A 23,393-nucleotide genomic window follows, 5' to 3' on the forward strand; every position below is an offset into this window, starting at 1 on the left:
CATTCTATTTACAGAGGCAGGTTGTGTTTAAAGTGATAGTTATGAAATAATGATTATCTTTGTTATTGAAAGACCTGCCAATAAACTCATGTAGAGTTATGATTGCATCACTACTCCCTGATATGACCACATTTACAACCTGACTCATCTACATGTGCTTTAATCATCTTCTTGCCTTCTGCAGTTGTCATTTCTTGTTTTGATAATCGTAAAACAGCTACCAAGTAGATTTTACATCCTACTTTTCTCCATTACTTTATGTTAAGTAAAGAAAAATATTTTCCAAATATTTTTAATCCTCAAGGGAAAGATCATACAATGTATTTTATTTCAACAGTATTAAAAAAAGCTTTCTATTGTTAAAAAATTTGGTAGTAGCAAAAGAAACTCAATTTGTCACGTTTACATTCTACAATTTGTAGATACCTTTAGAATTGCAGGAATACAGGCCACATAATCAATAACTGTAGCAGGAGATACAACTTTCTCAGAATTTCTTTCTGAGCAAATATTTGTTCTTCCAGCGGTTCAGTGCAGACATCTGAACTTTCATAGTTCATTTTATCTGAGCTAATGATTCTTTCTATATTAGTCAATCAGTGAAGCCGTTCTAATTTAGCCTGTAGTGATTTAAAATTCCCAACAGTAGTCTGCACCATTAGCGTCGGGCTCATAGACTGAAGTTCAACCAAGTAGCAACTAACAGCATCCAAGCAAACACTTGTGAATCGTCGCCTGTAAAGAAAACAGAATAACAACAAGCTCCTTTTTGTTTCTGTATATTAGAATTAATCTGAAATAGAAAGTGAGCATTCTTTGAGTTTTAATGGATTAACATAACATGATACAGTTAATAGCAAGGTGAAATATTTAGTTAATATTTAGATATTAATACAATAAGTTATTAATTTAGATAGCAATTTAAATATCTAACATGAACATCAAATTACAACAATTTAGATATTAATATCTAAGTACATATTAAAATTAGACAACATTCACTTAAGTTCTATACAAGTTAAGAGTGTTTAAATCAGCTAACCATAAAAGACCAAAAAAGCAAGGAAAAAAATAGATGTAAACTATATTTGAACGGAGGATATTTGCATGTATATTTTCAACAGAATCAGAAAAGCGTATGGTTAGAAAAGTTATCAAGACATTGCCTAGTTCTGCTTGTTGTTTCTGAGACAAGATAGTTCTGATTGAAGTTTGTATAGTCTATTCACAAAAGTTGCCAATGCTAGAGATTCCATAATATGCAGGCAACTTCAAGTACATAGCTGTTCTTTTAGCTAGAAACTTTTTTTTCCTAATATTAAACCTAAATTCTTTCCTGTTGCAGATTAAGCTGAATTTTAGTTTTGGAGAGTGATTCATCACCAATCTCTTTAAAAACAATTTGGGAAGATCTATGCCCGTTTAGTCTTTTCTTTTCCAGAATACAAGAACTCAGTGCTTTTAGCCTTTCTTCATGAAACATTTCACTGTTTCATTCACAAAGCACCTGATTCTCATTTTTCCCCACTTTTCCCAGATTCCCTCAAATTTGTCTGTACTACTCCTTAGAGTATGTTGCCAAAATTTACTAAATAATCCTCTCAGTTCCTCATGAATCTTCAGTGAAGTGGAGAAAATTATCTTTAAGTAGTTTATAGGGAAGACCCTACAAGTTTCTACCAACTGGTTTAGAATGAGGAGTCTCAGTAACCACTACTTGGAAAGAAATAATAAATTCACCCAAAAGAAAATAAGAAAAGCTTTGGGGACTGCAGAAGTGCACTGCTTTAGGATATTTCATATATTTTACTATTTATTAGGATATAGTTGCCTCTCTTACCTCAGAAGTACTCTGCTTGGATCACGTACATATCCTGATAATAATACATGAACACACTCTAAAAGGTGTAAAGGCTTTTTCATTCTATTCCAATATGGGTCCTAAAAAGAGATTCCAAAATATTAAGGAGACAAGAAATACATATATATATAAAAAAATGGTATCAATATACCATACTATTTGTATGAGTATACAAATTACCAGCTGTGGTAATTATTTATTAATTGTAACAAAAATGTAAGAGAAATGGGAATTCTATCTTAATCTATATTAAGTCTATGTTTTGAGTACTATTTTGACTTTTGAGTACTAAAACATACATGAATTTAACTCAGTTTTCCATTGCCTAACAGTCTGTAAAGTAGTAGATTTTTAGGAGGTTTTGAATTCCTTACACTGTAAGGGATCTGGGTAAAAAGAACCAAGTCAATTCTCTTTGTTTTAATTCAGAAATCCTGTTCTACAAACCAAAAGTTCAAAATATGAATTCTTATTCTTTTTGCCTATTGCATCTAATCTATTATTAGAGAAGATGCAGTAATATAGCAAATTTTAATCATGAATAGGAAACAAATACAATTAATATATTCAAGATATGCTGTTCTTTCTGCAGCATAACAATTTTAATCCTACTTAATCCTAAATCAACTGTAGGTGATGTAAAAGGGTTAACAAAATCAAAACAATTTTCCTCATACTTTAGGACTGAAGTTAAAATCAACGGGGGGGGGGGGAAGCAACATTAAGAACCTTTGAGTAAAAAGGAACAAAAGCTATGAAGTTGGTATTTTGATATATCATACATTACATTATTTTATGTTTCCCGCCAAAGTAAGACCTTGATAATAGTTGAAAATAAAACTATTTTGTGGCTATTTTCCTTACCCGTGCTTTAAACAACTGGTCATATACTTCAAGCAGCCTTGGCAATGGCACTCCAATTTCTTGCATGGTACATGTTACAAAACCTACATCCCAGTTCAAAGTGCAGACCTGTTGCTCTAGAAACTGCACTAAAAAATCTGGAGGAAAAATATAACAGGATGTTTAGATTCCAACTTGTTAATGGTAGTCTAGGAAAGAAAGGCATTTGAAAGTGATTTACTAGCTCCAAGTTTGATTTTCTGTCTTCCACACAGTTGGTACCTTTCACCTGCGAAGCAGATGTAAGTTTCCCCCAATCTGCACAGAGGAAAGGATATGCAAAATATAACTACCTCCAAAGATGGTATTAAGCTATCAGCAATGCATGATAGGGTTCTGCCATAGAACTATGCAGTTAAGAAAAGTTCATTAACTTTTGTTTCATCACAAAAGAACATACTATCATTTCATTTGCCAGAATAGCCAGCTCTATCTGAAACACTACTGCATCTTTATCATGTTTAAGTGTCAGTAGCAATATTTTAGTATTGTAAAAGAATATTTAGTGCTGTAACAAGATATTTTCCAGGTTTTTATTTAATACCAAGTCATCAGAACATTTGAGCATCTCAAAAGCAGAAAGAAGCTCCAAAAGGATCCAGAAATCTCCTAAACTGTTTCTAGAATCTGCCCCTGCAGATAGCAGTAGATACTTTAAAAGACAACAAATAAATGTGGTTGCCTAAAATCTTATTATATGTATAAACATACATTTTTACTTTGTACTTTAATACAAAAAACAACTTTACTACTTTCTAAAATGCGATCTGCACAGCCATCCAAAAGTAACCGTTGCTGCCTTCTAAGCTTCATTCAGGGTGAAAACCTGTAAATTCTGGTTAAATCCCTAGATAAACTCTAGCAAAAACTGCACCTGTAGAAACTGTAATGGTTTTGTAAACATACAATTATACTGCATTTACAAGATTAGAGGCAATAGGAATTCTATTTCTACTTTTTGTCTAACCTCCCTCTCCTTGGTCCCTTGTCAAAGACACTGTAATAATGAGCAAGTATCACAATGCTTTTATTCTTAATTTTGTGGACAAAACCGAAAAGCACCACCCAGCTACCCTCAAGATCAACTCCACTATTGGTGGTTGAAATAATTTGTTGCTTCAGCTACAGCGAAAAATTTCACAAATAACTACAGTAATTATGTATCACAAGCATTGGAGGAAATAAAATTATCAATATTCTTTTCTTTTAGATTTTAGAGAGAGACATTTCCTAGGTTAGAATATTTTTTTAGGAGGCTAAAAAGAAAGCTGAGACCCATTCATGTAATGCGTATGTTTATTCACTATGCAGGCTAAACCACTTGCCTAAAGGAAAGTAACGAGGTGTGCCAGCATATATCTTTCCAAGCAATACCATCTTCAAACTAAGTGTTTGCATTCTGTCAGCAGGGCTCAGAGACACAGTATCGCTCAACTCTGAAAGAGAAAAGAAATAATTTAGAGAGAACTTCGGGGGGGGAAATTCCACATTTATTCACAACTACACTGAGGTACTTAAATTTACTATTAACACATTAAAATCTTATGCTATTGTCAGTGCAAAGTCAGCACTGGAAGTGAAAATACAGCTCTATCTGGTGTGTATGCATATATATTCACAGATTTTTTTGTTTCCTTGAAGTTCCATGCAAATCTACTGAAAAAAAGCAACCACCAAAGCCAACACAAAACACACAACCATGTAGCTTTTCCCTCAAATCACTGTCAATGTTGTTTGCACAATGGCAACCTCAAGCACAAAATCCAAGGGGGAAGAGAAGAAAAAAAAAAAAAACCACCCAAACAGGAAGAGTGAATTACCCACTTATGGTAAAGGTTGAGGCAGATTATCACAGCTGAGTGGCTAGGATTGCAGAGCTGTGCCTACTACTCTGCTTCTCTATAAAGGGACAAAAGCCTTAAGTTTCCACTCCTGTCAACATTATAAAAAACGCTGAACTCCCTGAAGATTCTTTAATCTTTGTCACAATAGATTTAACATTTTTATTAGAATTTCCTAATACTGAAACCTTCAGAATAAAATTTCACAAGCATTCTGAAGTCCATATATAATGGCATCTAAGAACAAGAAGGGATGAAAATGACTTCTTAAATGTTATCTGGAACATGATTATTCAAGCCATACATGCAATATGCTCCAACATATACGTAAAAATATTACTTTTCTGTCCTTTAGGCACACAAACCAAAGGTAATAACATTAATGAATTACTAGTAAACTACACTTACCAAATATATTACAGAATATTCTAGAAAACATGCATCTCACCTGGACAGCATATTAGTAGCAGCACATAATCAGTCTTAAAAGCTTTAATTGTACCATTTTCCTATAGTTCTAGCTTTGTACCATTCCTAGTCCATTAAGACCTACCTTTCTCAATGATTTCTTGCCAGAGAGTTTGCACCAAGATAGGATCAGAATGACTCGCACAATGTATAATTGCAAGCTTACACTCTGAGAGATTAAAAGGATCAGCAAATTCTCCATACAGCTGAAAGAAAAATGATCAGGTTTTACATGTCAAATAGGATAAAAAGGAAATTTTTAAAATCAGCTTTTCTTTATTTTGTATGGTAGACATTAGACTAGTAAAGGTACAACTTAAGTAACTGTTGTCAAACACAAAATGAAAATTATTTTTGTTTACTACATTTAGTTTTACCTCTTAAATACAATCCCCAATTTTATATGAAGTTATAATTAATACTGCTAATTTTCTAACATGACACTCCCAATAAATCAAGAAATCTAAGAGGCTTAATAAAGAAGATAAACACATGAAAGAAATTAAAGTACTAAAAACTGAAGGAATATCAAAGCACAGAAAAAGACAGTATAGGGTAACACAGACATTCTGAGACCAGGAATGCCAAACTGTCTATCTATTACTTTTCCTAGTCAACATAAGATCATTCTTTGCAAAGCATTCCCCCCCCTCCCCCTGCCAACGTGATAAATTGACATTTAATTCAGAGAACTTTCTAACAACCTTGGTTATATCCATCAGCTCAGCATCAAGCTGGGAGATTGCATCTTGCACTGAAGACTGATGGGAATACTGCCACTGTAATGTTTCTTGTATTTGAAGCTGGATCCTTGCAACCTTGTTAAAAAAAAAAAAATCAAGATTGGATTAATTTAATCAAAATTTAAGAATACACCCAGAATTAACTTTAACTTATTGAAACATAGAAATGTTACTGTCTTACACCTCAGAGTCTCCTATCAACTGCATAACTTTGCCATGTTGTGAAGAAAGCACAGAAAACTGTTTCTACAGAATTGGTAATAAAAATATCATGTGCCAACGAGACAAAGTGAAATAATACATTTACAGTGTAGCTTAGATTAATATTTTTTCTTACTTCCATTTTCTCTTCTAGTTCATGTAAGAATTCACCATCTGCAGCTATAGAGGATATAGCAGTAGAACTTTTGGCACTCGAAATGGCACGTGCAATGTATTCAAGACGCTGCTGAAGAGAAATTTCTGTGCTGCAAAACAAATATTCAAAGTGTAAAATGGGTACTTAGTATTTGAGGGTGTCCTGGTTTCGGCTGGGAGGGTCGAAACATGGGGCTCGAAGGCTTGAGATAACGACAGATCTGACCAGAGCATGAGACTCTTAATCTCAGGGTTGTGGGTTCAAGCCCCACGTTGGGCATCAAAAGGACTGTTGTGGTTTAACCCAGCAGGCAGCTAAACACCACACAGCCGTTCGCTCACTCCCCACCCCCCACCAGTGGGATGGAGGAGAGAATCGAAAAAAAAAAGTAAAATTGGTGGGTTGAGATAAAGACAGTTTAATAGGACAGAAAAGGAAGGGAAAATAATAATGATAAAAGAATATACAAAATAAGTGATGCACAATGCAATTGCTCACCACACGCCGACCGATGCCCAGCCAGTTCCCGAGCAGCAGTCACCCCTCCCCCAGCTAACTCCCCCCAGTTTGTGTACTGAGCATGACATCATATGGTATGGAATAGCCCTTTGGCCAGTTGGGGTCAGCTGTCCTGGCTGGGCCCCCTCCCAGCTTCTCACTGGCAGGGCATCAGAGGCTGAAAAGTCCTTGACTAGTGCAAGCACTACTTAGCAACAACTAAAACATCAGTGTGTGATCAACATTGTTCTCATGCTAAATCCAAAACACAGCACTATACCAGCTACTAGGAAGAAAATTAACTCTATCCCAGCCGAAACCAGGACAGAGGGTTAGTTATATTCTTACTAGACCCTGGGAATTAGCATGTGACTTCTCCTGATTTTACTAAATCATGCAGGAGATTACCCAACCATGTAAACCCCTTCTTTGTGCAGGCTCAGTTTTAGTGTACTTCTCAATCCACTGCTCCACAGTTACACTATCACATTATAAAGTTCTGTGTAAGAAATGACCACTTAATATATGGTACTTACAACAGGAAATACATTGCAAGCTAATGAATAATACATAAAATAAATATTTCATTTTTTCCCAATAATGCCCTGGATTAAAAGCTAACATATTCCATTCATTTAAAAATTTTTTAGCAAATGTCCTTGGGCATTGGCCTTTTCTTGTCCTTGTCCTTTTCTTAAAATACCTAAATTAGGTATTTTAAAATACCTGTTAGGTATTTTAAGAAAACCCATTAGGTTTTGATTTTATTTTTCAATTACCTCAATACATGCAATAGATCACACATAATCCATACCTATGCAGGTCAGCCAACTTCGCCAAGACTCTGGCTGCATTACTAAAATTTCTGTTCTTTTCAAAGTATCTCCAAAGTAAATCCATATAATGGACTTTGTTTTGGTCAATCTTGGTCATCCGCACAAGGTAGGGTTCCAAAAAGGGGGCAGTCACCTGCAAAGGTCATAAAGATAACATTTATATTCTTGCTCTGTCCTCTTTTTTAAAGCATCAGCATTATTACTGATAATACTGATGCTTCCAGCCCAGTGGAACCATCCAACAAATTATTTCCTTGAATAGAGATGAGCTCACCTGTAACAGTTTGTCAGCCAAGTCAACTTGTATCAACCAGTTATAAAGTGCAATACTAAAGAGTTCATCTGTTGAACGCTGAGCCAGCTTTAGCATTTGTTCAAACTAAGGGAAGAAAAGGCCAAAGCTGCTATTCCAGAAGTGGTTACATTACGTCAAGCACTATGCATGCGACAATATTTAAGTTCATATGTTATTTGCATATCATCATTTTTTATGAACACTCTGTACATAAAGAAGCCAATTCATAACAAATCTTGATGTTTATCTACTTCACTAAGCTATTACTTTTTTTAAAAAATAATAAATTCTATACCCCTTCAAATCACACTATTTCTGGAGTGCAGTCATGATTTTTTTTTGCAAGTTTCTTACATAGTGTCCTGCTTCTTCATTGCTTAGCATGTTGGGGTCAGATGACAGCACTGGAGGACCTGGCTTTTTGGGTACACTGGGAGACTGAGGAGCAGCTTTACTTTGATTCACTAACTCTTGAAGGGTGTCAGTGATACACTTGTAGCTGTTCAGTCTGTAAACAGAGCAAAAGAAAATAAAAGCCTCACAATTTTCATTGCGACTATCTATGAAATGCTCTTCTCAAATGTTGTTATTGTATGCCTTTGTAAACATAATTACTAAAATGAAAAAAGGTCCTAGATTATTGTTCAGCTAGTTGCCACAATCTAGTTTGTTCTCAATCATCTAACAAATATTTCTGTAATGTTCAGATCACAACGTTTTCTGCATATATCAGTTTATCCTCTGTTCCAAATTAAGTTGATGCCATATTAATGATAATCAAGGAAATCATGTTGGGCAAAGACATCTATATTGTGTCCCTTATTCTAAAATGCTTGTTTGTCATTACCCTCCATACCTTCCCCAAAAGAGCTACTTTTTCAGTCACTTGAAATAAAGCACCCCATATAATGGTAACAAGGTATCCTGAAAACTTGCCTCTCTTGAAAAGCTTGGAGTCCAACAACATCCTCTTCTGGTTCTCCATTTTTATAGAAATGAAGGCCAAGACCTTGGGGATCTTTCTTCTCAGCAGCTGTAAGAGAGAGTTCTACTACTCCCTCATAGAAACGCACTAGGAAAAAAAAAGACCAAATAGCACCGTTCATTATTGTATTAAATCTATGACAAAATGGTAAGTGACATCAAATGCTTCCCATTTTAGCAAGCAAGAAAAAATAAACCTTATTCACTCTGGTCTGTACCTTATAAAGGTTTATGTCTGTACTTAACCTGTAACTTCAAATCACACTGTAATGTGAAATAAATGGATGGGAATATTTTTATACAGAAGTGGTGGTTTTTTTCATTTGTTGGTGAAATCTAGAAAGGCTTTAAACAAGAACAGGTTGACGTATATTAATTCTAAGAGTTATTAAGAAACTGTTTATGACAAAACATCACTATAAAATGAGTTGGAAGTTAGCAAACAAAAAAGAAGATGGCACAAAAGAAACTATTTAGCAGAACACGATCAGTGATTGCCTCTTACCTTGCCTATATTGCGCACAAACATTAGCAAGGTCTACTTGATTGCTGATCTTTTGGTACTCTTTCAGTGAGCCTCTTAGCATCTTCTCTTTTTCCAGTTTGCTTTGAGCCTGTCGAGACCGCTGAAGCAGTTCGTTTGCCTACAGACAAATGATGGGAAAATGGAAATTATTCACATGAACACATCATGAACAGATCATAAACATTGTTGTGAGTTAATGAGTTATCATGCCAAACTTCAAAGCTAAAACAGTAGAAACATCATCATCATCATCTCAAAAACACCCTCTCGTCACTTGATAACAGTAAGTTTCTAGCAGAAAGACTGTACAACTGCAGTAGAGAGAAGGGATTAAGACTTAAACAACCAATTGGTTCCCCATTCTCCCCTCACCAGTTACTTTTGTCAAATTTATTTGAAGAGCTCCAAAGAGAGAAGTTTTTGAACATAATTATCTTCCTACAAATTCCACGGCAACAGGCAGAAAACAAGAGACTACGGTGAGGAAAGACTGGAGTAAGAACACGTTTTATCAACATCAGGAAGAAAGACAGTTTTATTAGACATCACATTGGAGGTAGAGCCCCTATGAACACTACAAATAACTGCAAATGCTTCAAACCAGAGCTTGCATAATTTTCAGCATTAATCAACTACAAGACGCAAATATGCAGATGACCTGCCTTCATTAGTTCTTGTGCTCCTGAAGCTACTTAAGCATAATGATTTACAAGCTGCCCAAGTTATCTCATTTGAACATGTTGTAAAGTTGTGTTGTGGTGCTGTAAAAATCTGGAAGTGCCCTTACCTTGGAACACACAGCATCATCAGTGCTATAAAGAAGAGGACAGATATCTTGCAAATGGGCACTGATGCCATCCACAGCAGCGTTATCTTTGATATAACAGTTTATGAGAGAAGCAATGAGTGCTCCAGTCAACACTCTGTCTCTAATTACCAAGTCTTTGAAAGCAGTAATCTTTAGATGTTCTTGAAGTTCCTGAAGATAGACAGAGTTTCATTAGTTTACCGAAGTTTTTACTTTATTCTGCTTAGAAATATCAAAATGTTACAGCAGCAAAATTAACTGTTTCCAGTAAATAAAAACATACAAAACTCCAACGACTGAAGTGCACAGCATAGAAATACATTATTTTAAATACACGTTGTACAGTAAAATGGAAAATACTAGAAAAGAAAGCCCTGTCAATGAAGACACTAGACCCTTGGATGCCAAAGGACAGTGAGAACGCTATACGACTTCCTCTGCTATCTTCACTATGTGTCACTTTTGTTTCAGTTCTCTGTAAGAATGGAATTAGCAGTTCCCCCCTACTTCACAGGGCACTGTCAGAATGCACACACTATAGAATGAGTATGTCACAGTTTTTAATAATGGGAACCATCTGAGTACCGTCATAGATGAAAACAATGACGGATGCAGAAAAAGGGGGAATTTAAAAAGTTTGAGGTCTGTACTCTTTCTGCTTTTTTATATTAAGTTATGTTGAAGGTTATTAATTTTTTTAATTATTAGGAACATTTGCTCACATAGAGTTGCCAGTAGTGTCTATGTAGTGTTTATGGATGACCACTAACAGCATGAAAATACTGTTAGAAAAAACTCTAAAACTACCGAAGACAGAGGAAAAGGTTCTATTTGTTAAACAATTAGTTAACTCCTTGTCTGACACAAGAGAAAAGCTGCCTGTGTTAGAAATCGTGCTAACTCCCCAAAGCAACAGTGTGAAGAACTCCAACTTCTGTGCATTTGTAAAGTTTAAAAATTGTTCTTTTTAATGACAAAGAATACAACTTCTCAAATAATCTATTCTATCAAGTGCTAGGACAAAATGCCTAATATTCAAATTAATAGCTTCTTCAAGGGCTGGATGCAAATTCAACATTAGCAAAGGGTACACAGCAGTAACATCCATAGTTCTGTAAGTTTTGTTCCTTACAAACAAGGAGGCTGAAAGAACTGGGATTGTTTAGCCTGGTGAAGAGAAGGCTCGGGGGGTGTCATGTGTGGGATCTTACTAATATTCATGGGAGGGTGTAAAGAAGACAGAGCCAGACTTTTCTCAGTGGTGCCCAGTGCCAGGACACGACGTAATGGCCAAAAGCTGAAACACGGGAAATTACATTTGAACATAAGAAAAATCCTTTTTACTGTAAAGGTGGTTGAACACTGGAACAGGTTGCCCAGAAGTTGTGGAGTCTCCATCCTTGGAGATATTAAAAACCTTACTGGACATGGTCCTGGGCTACCTGCTCTAGCTGACCCTGCTTTGAGCAGGGGGGACAGATAATCTCCAGAGGTCTCTTCCAACTTCAGCTGTTCTGCGATTCTGTGATACATTCTAGACCCCTGCTTATGCAAAAGTGCAAGGGTTTGAAGTCTCTACAACCCTACTGCTCTCCACTGTTAAACCTTTACCAACAGTAAGACAAAGAGTAAATTCCTCTAGGTTGGACAACACTGGTCCATTCTTTTCAGAACACATTTTGCAGAATGTGGTTAAGGTGAAAACATAGTTTATAAAACCAGACTCATTATTAACTGTCAGTAAAATTAAATCTATTGTTAGTGACACTTCCAATTTGCTAAAATTGGGAGATGAGATCGATACTACACATTAGTCTCTTAAAAATAAACACTTGCAACCTGAATTAAAAAAAAAAAAAAACCCCACACAAAAAAAAAAATCTATATGTGGTTTAAAATTCATAATATGCTTCTCAATGAATTAAATACCCCTTTGGGAATATCTAAATAGCAAAAGAAATTCAGACGTTAAATATGAACAAATTAGAATCATATGATTCAGATCATACCTTCTGAAGCTCACCTACAACAACACTGAATTGGTGCTCACACAGCAATTTCCATAAAGCCAATGCCTGGCAGGTTTTGCGAACAAGCTGCTGGATGCCTTGAAGTGAGGTCTTCTCAGTTAGCTGTGCCTCAGCTGAAAAAGCAAAGAGATTGTCAATAAGTAACTATGTTCTACATGTTTTGAATTAGTATGTCAATTTTTAAGGTTTTACAATAACAATTTCCTTAAACTTCTAATTTTTTTCTCCTCCATTCTTCATTAATGCTGTCTAGCTCTCTTTGGAGGAAAGTGCCATGTTAACATTTCCCCCAAACAAATACCATCTCTTAATATTTATTTCAAACTATGCAACACAGGAGGAGTCCTCTCTGAAAAAGAAGTATGGCTTCGTGTGAGTGCACAGAATTTACATAATCAGTCTTAAATTTTAACTATTTCTGGAGAAAAAAAAAATCAAGTTATAAATATATTTATCATTAATATAAAATAAAAACAAATATATACATATTCCCTTCTTGTTTGATTACCTGTATTTGCTTTTAGAAAGAACAATTATAATTACCTTTTTGGTCAACACTGTCTACAATGTCTTTAAAGCTCAGGCTTCAAAGGAACAACAACTACACCAAAAACCAGCAACATTAAAATCTGGTAAGATGTATTATATTCACCGAAAGAATATAATGGTCATACTTATTACCTGGGTGGAACATAATTGCAACAATTTATGTCTTTACTTTTGAGTGCTTACATTTCAGAAATAAGGCAGCAATAACTATATTGTGTCATTTAGCAATCCAAAATGATTTATTGGCTTTGGAATGCATGAAAATGAAAAATAAAATTATTAAATGTCTACCAAATTCTACATAACGACTTTTCTTTTTCTTTCTTAAATTTACATTCACACTATTGGAAGTAAGCTGTACAGAAAAAATAGTAGAAATGAAAAAACAGGATTATACCCACACGGACCAAAACCATCTTTAATTCTGTATACACATCAGCAACACTTCCCAACTTGCCTGCAAGTGCTGGGCAAAAGCTACACTAAAGGAGGACATGAGTTCAAATGAGCTGTGTGACAGGACTCTGATTTCTAAACAAAGTTTTGTAGACATTTCAGTGATTGGAACTTTGGCAACTTGCATTACAGTATTTGGACAACATACTAACTCGTCTCACAAACGAATTGCTTAACAATTGCTATCCTGAAAATATAAATAGATATGCAGCTACTAAGTATTGTAATGAAGAGATGAAACAATCTTCTGAAATATGGAGAACATTAGGAACAAAAAAAGAACTCTAGTTTTGTATTTCAAAATTATTTGAATGGGGAAAATAAGATAAAGAGGACACGTATCTACATAGAATTGTAACAATTCTTTGTATGAGAGAGAAGTTTAAAAGTGTTTTAAAGTTCAAGCACTTATATTTTAGCTTAATAAATTGACAGATATAACTTGTGTTTTGCAGTGGCTCAAGACCACTAGATGTTATTGTGCTGAAATCCAGATTTTCTTCAGAGATGTATTCTCCTTTGTGGACTGCTTTAATTAGTTGCAATATTAAAGCTTACAGTATCAAACTGAAAGGTAACATCTGCAGTGTGTAACAAACAAAGTCTCTTGCCACAGTCAACCTAAAGACTGGAATGTTCCTCTATTTAGATTTGAGTTTTCATTCTGGGTATATACTTCATCTCTTGTACAGTCATATGTAAATGACTTCACATCAATGTCACTGCAGAAGCACTACTCCTGATGGAATGTTATGATACGCTATGAAAGCAAAAGCAAGGTGCTAGCAAAGTTAGTTTCCAGACTACAGTGCTCTTTCTGAAGAACTTATTACTGGGTATGGTATATTGATAAATGTCAAATTTGTATGGAAAAAAAGGCATTTTTATTCAGGGTTTTTAACAGGAAAAGTGAGAAATTCAACATCCAGATGCACCATTCTCTGATACTTCCTGTTCAAAAGTAATTGCCTACCATGATATTTCCTTTGGAGTTCTTGTTGGACTTGCTGAGAACTTCCACCATCAGGTCGCATGAAACCCAGGAGCCTCTGTTGGAGATTAGCTGCTGTGCTGAAACTGCAATTCCAAAATAAAAAGAGATGCTAATATGATTACAAATACTGAATCTTTTAAAGATTAAATTTAACAACTCATTTTTGGCATCTGAATAGTTGAAGCTGGAGACCATACATACACTTCAACTCAATGAACACAGATATGCACCGGATAGTTTTTCAAGAGCTGGACATTAAACACCACTAGTAAATTTAACACAATGAATAATACCTTGGGTTTCCGAGGACTCCTACTGTAGCAAACTGTGAATTTCTATTCAGAAATTCTTGTAAACCTTTTAGTTCTTGTAGTACACATTCCAGCACATGGGATGGAACACTGCTTTCGACCTGCAACAGAAAGCAACTTCTTTACAGAAAGCTTAGAGTTTCCAAACATTTTTCCAAAAGTTTACAATTCTAAGCTAAAGCCACTAAAAAGACAAATGCAAAGAGGGTGCAAAACATAAATAGCATAATAGTAATGCTATCACTAGAACACAACATTGATTATACCACACTCATTGAGGAGGGGGCACATATGTGAAGAGGCAGTAGTCCTCTGAAAATATACAGTATTAAAGATGCTTTGTTTGCCCCTCTGATAACCAAATGAGCTGTGTTTTACTATTTCCAACTCCAAACTAAAACAATGATTGAGCATTGCTAAGACACAGAGTATAAATGCCAAGGTCTTCCAAAGTCTCCCAGTTACCTTATAACTGGAGGAGGAAAGCTTATGTAGCAGTTAATTGGCATTGCCGAAATTACTCAGTTCAGGATTCTATTAACATCCAAAGTCAGAAAAGATTTTGTTATTTTGATCGTGGACAAAAAGTGAAACACAAAGATGTTAGTCAGGAAGATGCTGGAAAATTATACGATGTCCTTACATAACTGCAATGTTTATCCTAACCCACTAAAGCACTTTATTTTTAGGCTTTGTCTGGAGGGTGTATGCAGAAATGAAGGAAGTGCAATTGATGAACATAGAAAAAACTGGCCATTGCCAATTAACAACAGATATCAAATTACTTCTTAAGAAACCTAACTGTAATGTTCAAAATAGTAACTTAAAAAGATTTTAACATCTACAATTACTCCTCATTTAAGAGCGCAGCACTTAAATGCAATCAAGAAAACATTCAAATGACAATTATGTTTTTTTTTTTTTCTCCTTATCAGTTTATAATTGGGAACAGAAGTTATAACAGGGCTTAAGAGACATACTATAAGGAACTTTTAAAAATACAAAATAATCTTTTACATACTGCAACAACTTCTCGATTGCCACTTTTGAAAACTCTCTCCACAACTATACTGCCATCCCAAATATTTCTGCAACACAAAACAGTACTGTGTTAAAAGCCAAAGAATTTAAGCAAGTATTTTTGCAAGTCTTCTATTTATAATTTCTTAAGAAAAAAATTGGTAATGTTTTTGACTTCATGGTCTAACATAAGAATTTTTTGAATGTTTAATTTTCATCCAAATTAAAAAGTTAGCATTAAACATTTCTGAATGGTACAGATATAGATCATTAACAAAATTTCAAATTTTAAAACTTTAATCAAGTGGAGTTTGATGCTCTCAAATATTTTATATATGGGCCAGTATTATTCTCTGGAAACATAATATAGGCAAACAAGTGTCATAAATATTTCTTTCCCAACCAGCATACAGAGAGATGACCAGCGTATGAAGAGCTCTGTTCTTGCTTGGGGTGTTTAGTAACACAGGACCCAACATCCAAGTAACAGAATCCTCTTTAGTCTTGCTTCATTGCTCTGATTTGAGCATGCTGTTAACAGAAAAGACTTCAAGCCAGGATTTTGATACTGTAAGTCCTTCTGCATTTCTGTTTCATCCTTTAATAGGAGTTGGAAACATACAGCTCATAGGATTGAAAAATAAACCAGCAGTTTTCAGAGTTGTGCATATACACTCGATTGCAGGATCAATGTCTAAGCAACTTTCCTGTCTTAGCCATTCACTGAATGTATTATTAATAGAGCTATAAAGAGAACCTATTATATTCAACAGGTACTTCATAAGCACAACATAAGTGTACTTTACTAATTTTAAATTTAAATGCTATTAAGATAGAATTTACCACCTACAAGCATTAGGGGACAGAAAACTATGAAATGAATTGAGTGAATCTCTTTTTACACAAACACCTCACCCTATAATCCGAGCAAAGTATATGCAGATGCCATTGTGTCTTCCAGAAAATACTATCTCGGGACCCATCATACCGCTAATGGACGTACCAGGGTGAGACATGGAATTCCCAGAAGGAAACATGGGGGTTGACATACTAGGAGGTTGTAAACCTAAGGTAAAGGTAGGCAAATATTACTCCAATTATTTTTGATGCAAATAAAAAAACCTAGTTGAAAAAAAATTCTCCACTTCTCCAGCAAGGGAAAAGAAGTCCTTACCTTGCCCAGGTGTTGTCAAAAAGCTAGGATTAGGATATGGACTATCAACAGTCAAGGGGGAACCTAAAAAGAAAAAGAAATAAAATAAGTTTGTTTAAAAAAAATTAATTACCCCCCCCCCCCAAAAACAAACCCTAAAAACCCTGTGCAAAAGCAGCAAAGTTTTCAAATCACGTACTTTAAAGTTAGAAAACATAGAATTTAGTGGCTATACAGGACCCTTCCACAAATCCATTCCAACAGCTTTTAGTTATAGTTAAAGACCAAATTGCACTCATTTCTGACGGACCCAACATTCCATAAGTGACCCAAATGGATATGATTCTTTTAATGGCAGTTATTAAGCATTTTTTTCCAGCATTCATGTTTTATTGCACACCATCTGTTCCCTGCATTGAATTTAATACTGTCCACATACTTTTTCTTGTTCTTCATCTTCTGACTGCTCCCATACCTGACATGGGCACCTACTCTCAAAGCACTCACTTTCAGTCATTTAGATCTTTTCAAAGAATACCAATTTTACCTTCAAAGCACGCAACTGAAAGAAACTAGTATTATTAATTTTTTTTTTTTTTTTTTTTTTTTTACATAGGACAGTTGGACAAACACTACAGCAACACTGTTAACTTGGGACATTCAGTTTGAGACATCCTGAGTCTGCTTTTTTGGCCAAATGAGTCTAGAGCAGAACTGTCCATGGCCTCAGATTCAGCTGTGAATACTCAAGCTGTCCAAAACCATGAAATGCTTGCTACTCACTGGCAGGAACAGGAGAATCGAAAATAGGTCCAACGTTGCTTGGAGGAGGCAGAGCTGACCGAAATCTCATTTGTGCTTCTCCACCATACCTAAAGTTTACATGCAAAGACAAAAATTCCTCACACTTCATACACAGCCCATTTAATTTTCACGTCTTTGAGAATTAACAGCAATTTTGGGGTTCTTTTAAAATGGGGAATAAAAAAACCCAAAAAACAGCAGCATAACTTTTCAAAAATATTTGTGACTGTATGATACTTTTGGCACAAGAAAACTAACAATAAGTGTTATATGAAAAGCATTAACGCATGCAATTGCAAAGATAAGTTAGATGAACAACTAAGTAATTTTTTTGTGGACGTTTTAAGTTCTGTAGTGATATAGGATATGATCAGGCTTTAAAGAGAAATTTACCAATTCTCAAAATCAGGCTTATGCTTTAGTATTTTTAACCTTTCACTGAAAGGGTTATCAAGCACTGGAACAGGCTGCCCAGGGAAGTGGTTGAGTCACCATCCCTGGAGATATTTAAAAGATGTGTAGACGTGGCACTTAGGGACATGATTTAGTGGTGGACCTGGCAGTGTTAGGTTTACGGTTGGACTCGATGATCTTAAGGGTCTTTTCCAACGTAAATAATTCTATGATTAAAGAGCCTGTATGATTATTTAGTGGCTGTAGTGATCCTGAGCATAATATTCAAAACAACCTACAGAATTTAAACTTACCTGAAGAATGCTCGAGTAGCCCAGGCAGACACTTCTCTGTCACACGCAGCATTAGAACAGGCCAAGATAAGGCAAGTGGCACAGGCCTGATCCTCCTAGAGCATATTATACTATTACTGTGGCAGCTTATATCAAGTTGATAAGAAATGTACAGAACTTATATTGGTCAATAACTAAACAGTAAATACTTTTTGCATCATTTTATTTAAAAGGCAAGGAAATCAGCTCTGCCCAATTATAGACAGGAAGTGAATCATAGTGAGGCATCCCACCATAGCAGGTAAGCTTTTGTTATACACAGTTTTTGCAAACTCAGTATGGTTACTGGTAGGAAACAATCTCCATGTCTATCACCTAATTATGACTAAGATTCATGAAATTTCTACAGAAATGTAAATTAAGATTGTGTTTGAAGAAAAAAAAAATCTACACAAGTAATAATGGTTTGCATATTCTAATGGCATGTTAAAATATCACTTAGTATGTCCTATCAAAGCAGAAGAGAATAGATTACAGTGAACATTCACTACAGATACTAATCAGTACTAGTAAAATTAAAATTGTAATCTACGATAGCTTCCTTCCTGCTTGTCTGTTATTTACCTTAAACAAAAGAATAGACCAGTTTACACATTTGTACTGGCCTTCAAAATGTAAAAACCTCTTGTAGTGGTAGGAAATTAGCTTTTTTAGAAACTCTTCCTCCCCTGGTCTTAGATTAACTCCTTTCCTAAACTAAAAAACTGCATTATACTTCTGCGTACAAGAAATATAAGAATTTCAGGGAAAGTGAATTACACTTCCATTTTTAGATATCATAAAATGAGAAATTATTTCTCATTATACAATCTTGTTTTATGTAGACAACACAGGAAGAAAAGCTAATACTTAAATTGATAAATGAAATGTTAACTAGAAGTTTGTAGCAACAACAACAAAAAAAGGACACATGCTAAAGAAAGCTATTAGATTTACATATATATTATAAATCTTCCATTTTTCATAACAGGTCAAAAGTTCTTACCTGATGCAACTTGAAAAATCTTTCAATCTCTTCTCCATCTCCACCTATATTGCTAACAAGAAGATGCCGCAGCTGATCGACGGGTCTGAGTTTATGAAACATAAAGCTCCCCTAAAAGTAACCCAAAATAATACAAAGTTAGAATAAAGCTATCTTTACACTGGCCATACCAACACTCCCTCCCCAAAATGCTTATCTTCAGCATTCTGAATTTTCCTTTGTTGCACTATTGGATCAAAGTGTAATGTGAAGGGTGCCTAAAGCCTAGTTCCCATTCACATGCAGAAAATTCTCTGGTGAGTCTAGGAAAGGCAGGAAAAATACTACAATGGCTATAAACTCTCCAGCAATTGAGTTAATTAGCCTAACATGAAGCATACAATACAAACATAAAGCCTTTCTTTTTCTTTATATACTTGCTATCTGTATCTTGCAAATCCTCAAAACTGCCTCGAAAAAAATGCTTGAAGAATTCAGGATCAAGGGCATGGTAAAACTCCATTCAATCATCTCGCCTGCATCCACACTAACTACTGGAGACAGTCTGATTACTGCCTTTAACAAAACAGCTGCTATTAAACAAATGCAGGTTGAGTCTAGAGGTTTGTCATGGTTTAACCTCAGTCAGCAACTGAGCACCACCCACGCAGCTCCTCGCTCACTGCCCCCCCCCGGTGGGATGGGGGAGAGAATTGGAAGAGCACAAGTGAGAAAAACTCGTGGGTTGAGATAAAAACAGTTTAATAATTGAAATAAAATGATAATAATAATGTAATAATAATAATAATAATAATACACAAAGCAAGTGATGCACAGTACAATTGCTCACCACCCGCCGACCGATGCCCAGCCAGTCCCCGAGCAGCGGCCCCCCCAGGCCAGCTTTCCCCAGTTTATGTACTGAGCATGACGTCACATGGTATGGAATGTTTCTTTGGCCAGTTTGGCTGTGTCCCCCTCCCACCCTCTTGTGCACCTGCAGCCTTCTCAGTCAGCAGAGCATGGGAAGCTGAAAAGTCCTTAGCTAGTGTAAGCATTACCTAGCAACAACTAAAACATCGGTGTGTTATCAACTTTGTTCTCATCCTAAATCCAAAACACAGCACTGTACCAGCTACTAGGAAGGAAATTAACTCTGTCCCTGCCGAAACCAGGACAACATCCACCCCTTATTCTATACCATCTGCGTCATGCTCAAGTCTCACATTTTCCAGTACATTTTCATTAATCACCACCCCCTTTTTTTTTCAATACATATATACACACACACACACAGAGATATCATTCCCTTAGTCTGTGGGCCATCCCTCTAAAATGTTCGGTGAGTTCATTTAGTCCATGACTTCAGGCTCCATCTGTCATAATAATCTTTCAGGGCAGGAAAAATGGAGATGGTGTGCGGTGTTGGATTGTTTCATGTTGAAGTCAGTTCTGGTACCATCATCACTGTGCTTTCCTTGGTTTCACTGAAGTTATTCTTCATTAGTCTGCGTGATTCTTATTGTAATAACATTAGTATGGCATATAATATTATTAGTATCATTAGTATAACTATTATAACTATAATTAGTACTTAACATCACATAATTCAGATCATTGGCTATTCTCACCCAAAATCAAATCCCCTTGAGGTACACATCGGACTTCCCCATCCTTCCGCATCACCCACCAAGTGCACCCAGGCCCTTGAGCAAAAGCAATCCCACAGAAGGGTTTGCCTTTGCCCGAGGCAGGAATAACCCAAACTGTTTTCCCCAACATATTTTTTATGTGCACTACAGGGACTTTATTTCCATCTACAGTACGTAAAAGTTCTGACTGGGCAGGGCCTGCTCGACTGGCAGATCCCCTCGTGTTGACTAACCAGGTGGCCTTTGCTAAATGCGTATCCCAATCTTTGAATGTCCCGCCACCCATTGCTCTCAGTGTAGTCTTTAACAGTCCATTGTATCGTTCATTTTTCCCGGAGGATGGTGCATGATAGGGGATGTGATACACCCACTCAAGGCCGTGCTCTTTGGCCCAGGGGTCTATGAGGTTGTTTCGGAAATGAGTCCCGTTGTCTGACTCAATTCTTTCTGGGGTGCCATGTCACCATAGGACTTGCTTCTCAAGGCCCAGGATAGTGTTCCGGGCAGTGGCATGGGGCACAGGATATGTTTCCAGCCATCCGGTGGTTGCCTCCACCATTGTAAGCATGTGGCGCTTGCCTTGGTGAATTTCTGGGAGTGTGATATAATCGATCTGCCAGGCCTCCCCATATTTATATTTCAGCCATCGTCCTCCATACCAGAGGGGCTCTAACCGCTTGGCTTGCTTGACTGCAGCGCATGTTTCACATTCATGGATAACCTGCGCAATACTGTCCATGGTCAAGTCCACCCCTCGATCACGAGCCCATCTGTATGTTGCATCTCTTCCTTGGTGACCTGAGGTGTCATGGGCCCACCGAGCTATAAATAATCCACCCTTATGTTGCCAGTCCAGATCCACCTGAGCCACTTCAGTCTTAGCAGCCTGATCCACCTGCTGGTTGTTTTGATGTTCTTCAGTGGCCCGACTCTTGGGTATGTGAGCATCTACGTGACGGACTTTTACAACCAGGTTCTCCACCCGGGAAGCAATATCTTGCCACAATGCGGCAGCCCAGATGGGTTTGCCTCTGCGCTGCCAGTTGCTCTGCTTCCATTGCTGCAACCACCCCCACAGGGCATTTGCCACCATCCATGAGTCAGTCTAGAGATAGAGCACTGGCCACTTTTCTCGGTCAGCAATGTCTAAAGCCAGCTGGATGGCCTTTACTTCTGCAAATTGGCTCGATTCACCTTCTCCTTCAGCAGTTTCTACAACTTGTCGCATAGGACTCCATACAGCAGCTTTCCACCTCCGATGCTTTCCCACAATACGACAGGACCCATCAGCTTCTCATTTTCTGGTAGTTTATTAAACATTGGGGCCTCTTCAGCACGCGTCACCTCCTCCTCTGGCGATATTCCAAAATCTTTGCCCTCTGGCCAATCCATAATCACTTCCAGGATTCCTGGGCGACTGGGGTTTCCTATTCAAGCCTGTTGTGTGATCAGTGCGACCCACTTACTCCATGTAGCATCAGTTGCATGATGTGTACAGGGGACCCTCCCTTTGAACATCCAGCCTAGCACCGGCAGTCAGGGTGCCAGGAGGAGCTGTGCTTCAGTACCAATCACTTCCGAAGCAGCTCGAACCCCTTCATATGCTGCTAATATCTCTTTTTCAGTTGGAGTATAGCGGGTCTCGGATCCTCTGTAGCCCCGACTCCAAAACCCTAGGGGTCAACCTCGAATCTCCCCTGGTGCTTTCTGCCAGAGGCTCCAGGTAGGGCCATTCTCCCCGGCTGCGGTGTAGAGCACATTTTTTACATCTTGTCCCGCCCGGACTGGCCCAAGGGCTACTGCACAACTATCTCAGTTCGTATTGAAGTTCTAGCATGTCTGGCACAGCAGCACTCAGCGGTGGCGTGACTTCATTTAGGCCACGATAGTCTACTGTCAGTCTCCACTCTCCATTAGACTTCCGCACTGGCCATATGGGACTGTTAAAGGGTGAGCGAGTCTTGCTGATCACTCCTTGGCTCTCCAGTCGACGAATCAGCTCACGAATGGGAATGAAGGAGTCTCGGTTGGTGCGATATTGCCGCCGGTGCACCGTGGTGGTAGCGATTGGCACCTGTTGGTCTTCGACCTTCAGCAACCCCACAACAGAGGGGTCCTCCGAGAGACCAGGCAAGGTGGACAGCTGTTTAATTTCCTCCATCTCCAAGGCAGCTATACCAAAAGCCCACCGGTACCCTTTTGGGTCCTTGAAATACCCTCTCCTGAGGTAGTCTATGCCAAGGATGCACGGAGCATCTGGGCCAGTCACAATGGGGTGCTTCTGCCACTCATTCCCAGTTAGACTCACTTTGGCTTCCAATGCAGTTAGCTGTTGGGATCCCCCCCGTCACCCCAGAAATACAGATGGGTTCTGCCCCTCTATAGCTTGATGGCATTAGGGTACACTGTGCACCGGTGTCTACTAGAGCCTTCTACTCCTGTGGGTCTGATGTGCCAGGCCACCGAATCCACACAGTCCAGTAAACCCGGTTGTCCCTTTCCTCCCCCTGGCTGGAGGCAGGGCCCCTCTAATCCTCATCACAGTACTCATTTCTCACTTCTTGTACATACGAGTCAGAAGTCTCTTCATTAA

General features: G+C 37.3%; 1 protein-coding gene across 1 annotated transcript in view; it reads right to left on the reverse strand.

The window, feature by feature from the left end:
* Positions 1-276: 276 nt before the first annotated feature.
* LOC143172070 (nuclear pore complex protein Nup155-like) overlaps positions 277-23,393 on the reverse strand; it is a 37,712-nt gene continuing 14,595 nt past the window's right edge. Inside the window, exons 14-35 of the mRNA XM_076361305.1 lie at positions 19,170-19,280; positions 18,146-18,240; positions 17,418-17,506; positions 16,656-16,718; positions 16,397-16,547; positions 15,483-15,549; positions 14,444-14,562; positions 14,130-14,233; positions 12,131-12,264; positions 10,101-10,292; positions 9,293-9,431; positions 8,740-8,875; positions 8,158-8,311; positions 7,783-7,887; positions 7,487-7,641; positions 6,154-6,283; positions 5,778-5,891; positions 5,159-5,279; positions 4,090-4,200; positions 2,726-2,862; positions 1,841-1,941; positions 277-735 (exon numbers count right to left, since the gene is read on the reverse strand). Of these exons, the coding sequence (XP_076217420.1) occupies positions 597-735; positions 1,841-1,941; positions 2,726-2,862; positions 4,090-4,200; positions 5,159-5,279; positions 5,778-5,891; positions 6,154-6,283; positions 7,487-7,641; positions 7,783-7,887; positions 8,158-8,311; positions 8,740-8,875; positions 9,293-9,431; positions 10,101-10,292; positions 12,131-12,264; positions 14,130-14,233; positions 14,444-14,562; positions 15,483-15,549; positions 16,397-16,547; positions 16,656-16,718; positions 17,418-17,506; positions 18,146-18,240; positions 19,170-19,280 (2,667 nt within the window). The 3' untranslated portion in view covers positions 277-596. The remainder of the gene's footprint in view (positions 736-1,840; positions 1,942-2,725; positions 2,863-4,089; positions 4,201-5,158; positions 5,280-5,777; positions 5,892-6,153; positions 6,284-7,486; positions 7,642-7,782; positions 7,888-8,157; positions 8,312-8,739; positions 8,876-9,292; positions 9,432-10,100; positions 10,293-12,130; positions 12,265-14,129; positions 14,234-14,443; positions 14,563-15,482; positions 15,550-16,396; positions 16,548-16,655; positions 16,719-17,417; positions 17,507-18,145; positions 18,241-19,169; positions 19,281-23,393) is intronic.

Source organism: Aptenodytes patagonicus, chromosome W (assembly GCF_965638725.1).
Source record: "Aptenodytes patagonicus chromosome W, bAptPat1.pri.cur, whole genome shotgun sequence".
NCBI lineage: Eukaryota > Metazoa > Chordata > Aves > Sphenisciformes > Spheniscidae > Aptenodytes > Aptenodytes patagonicus.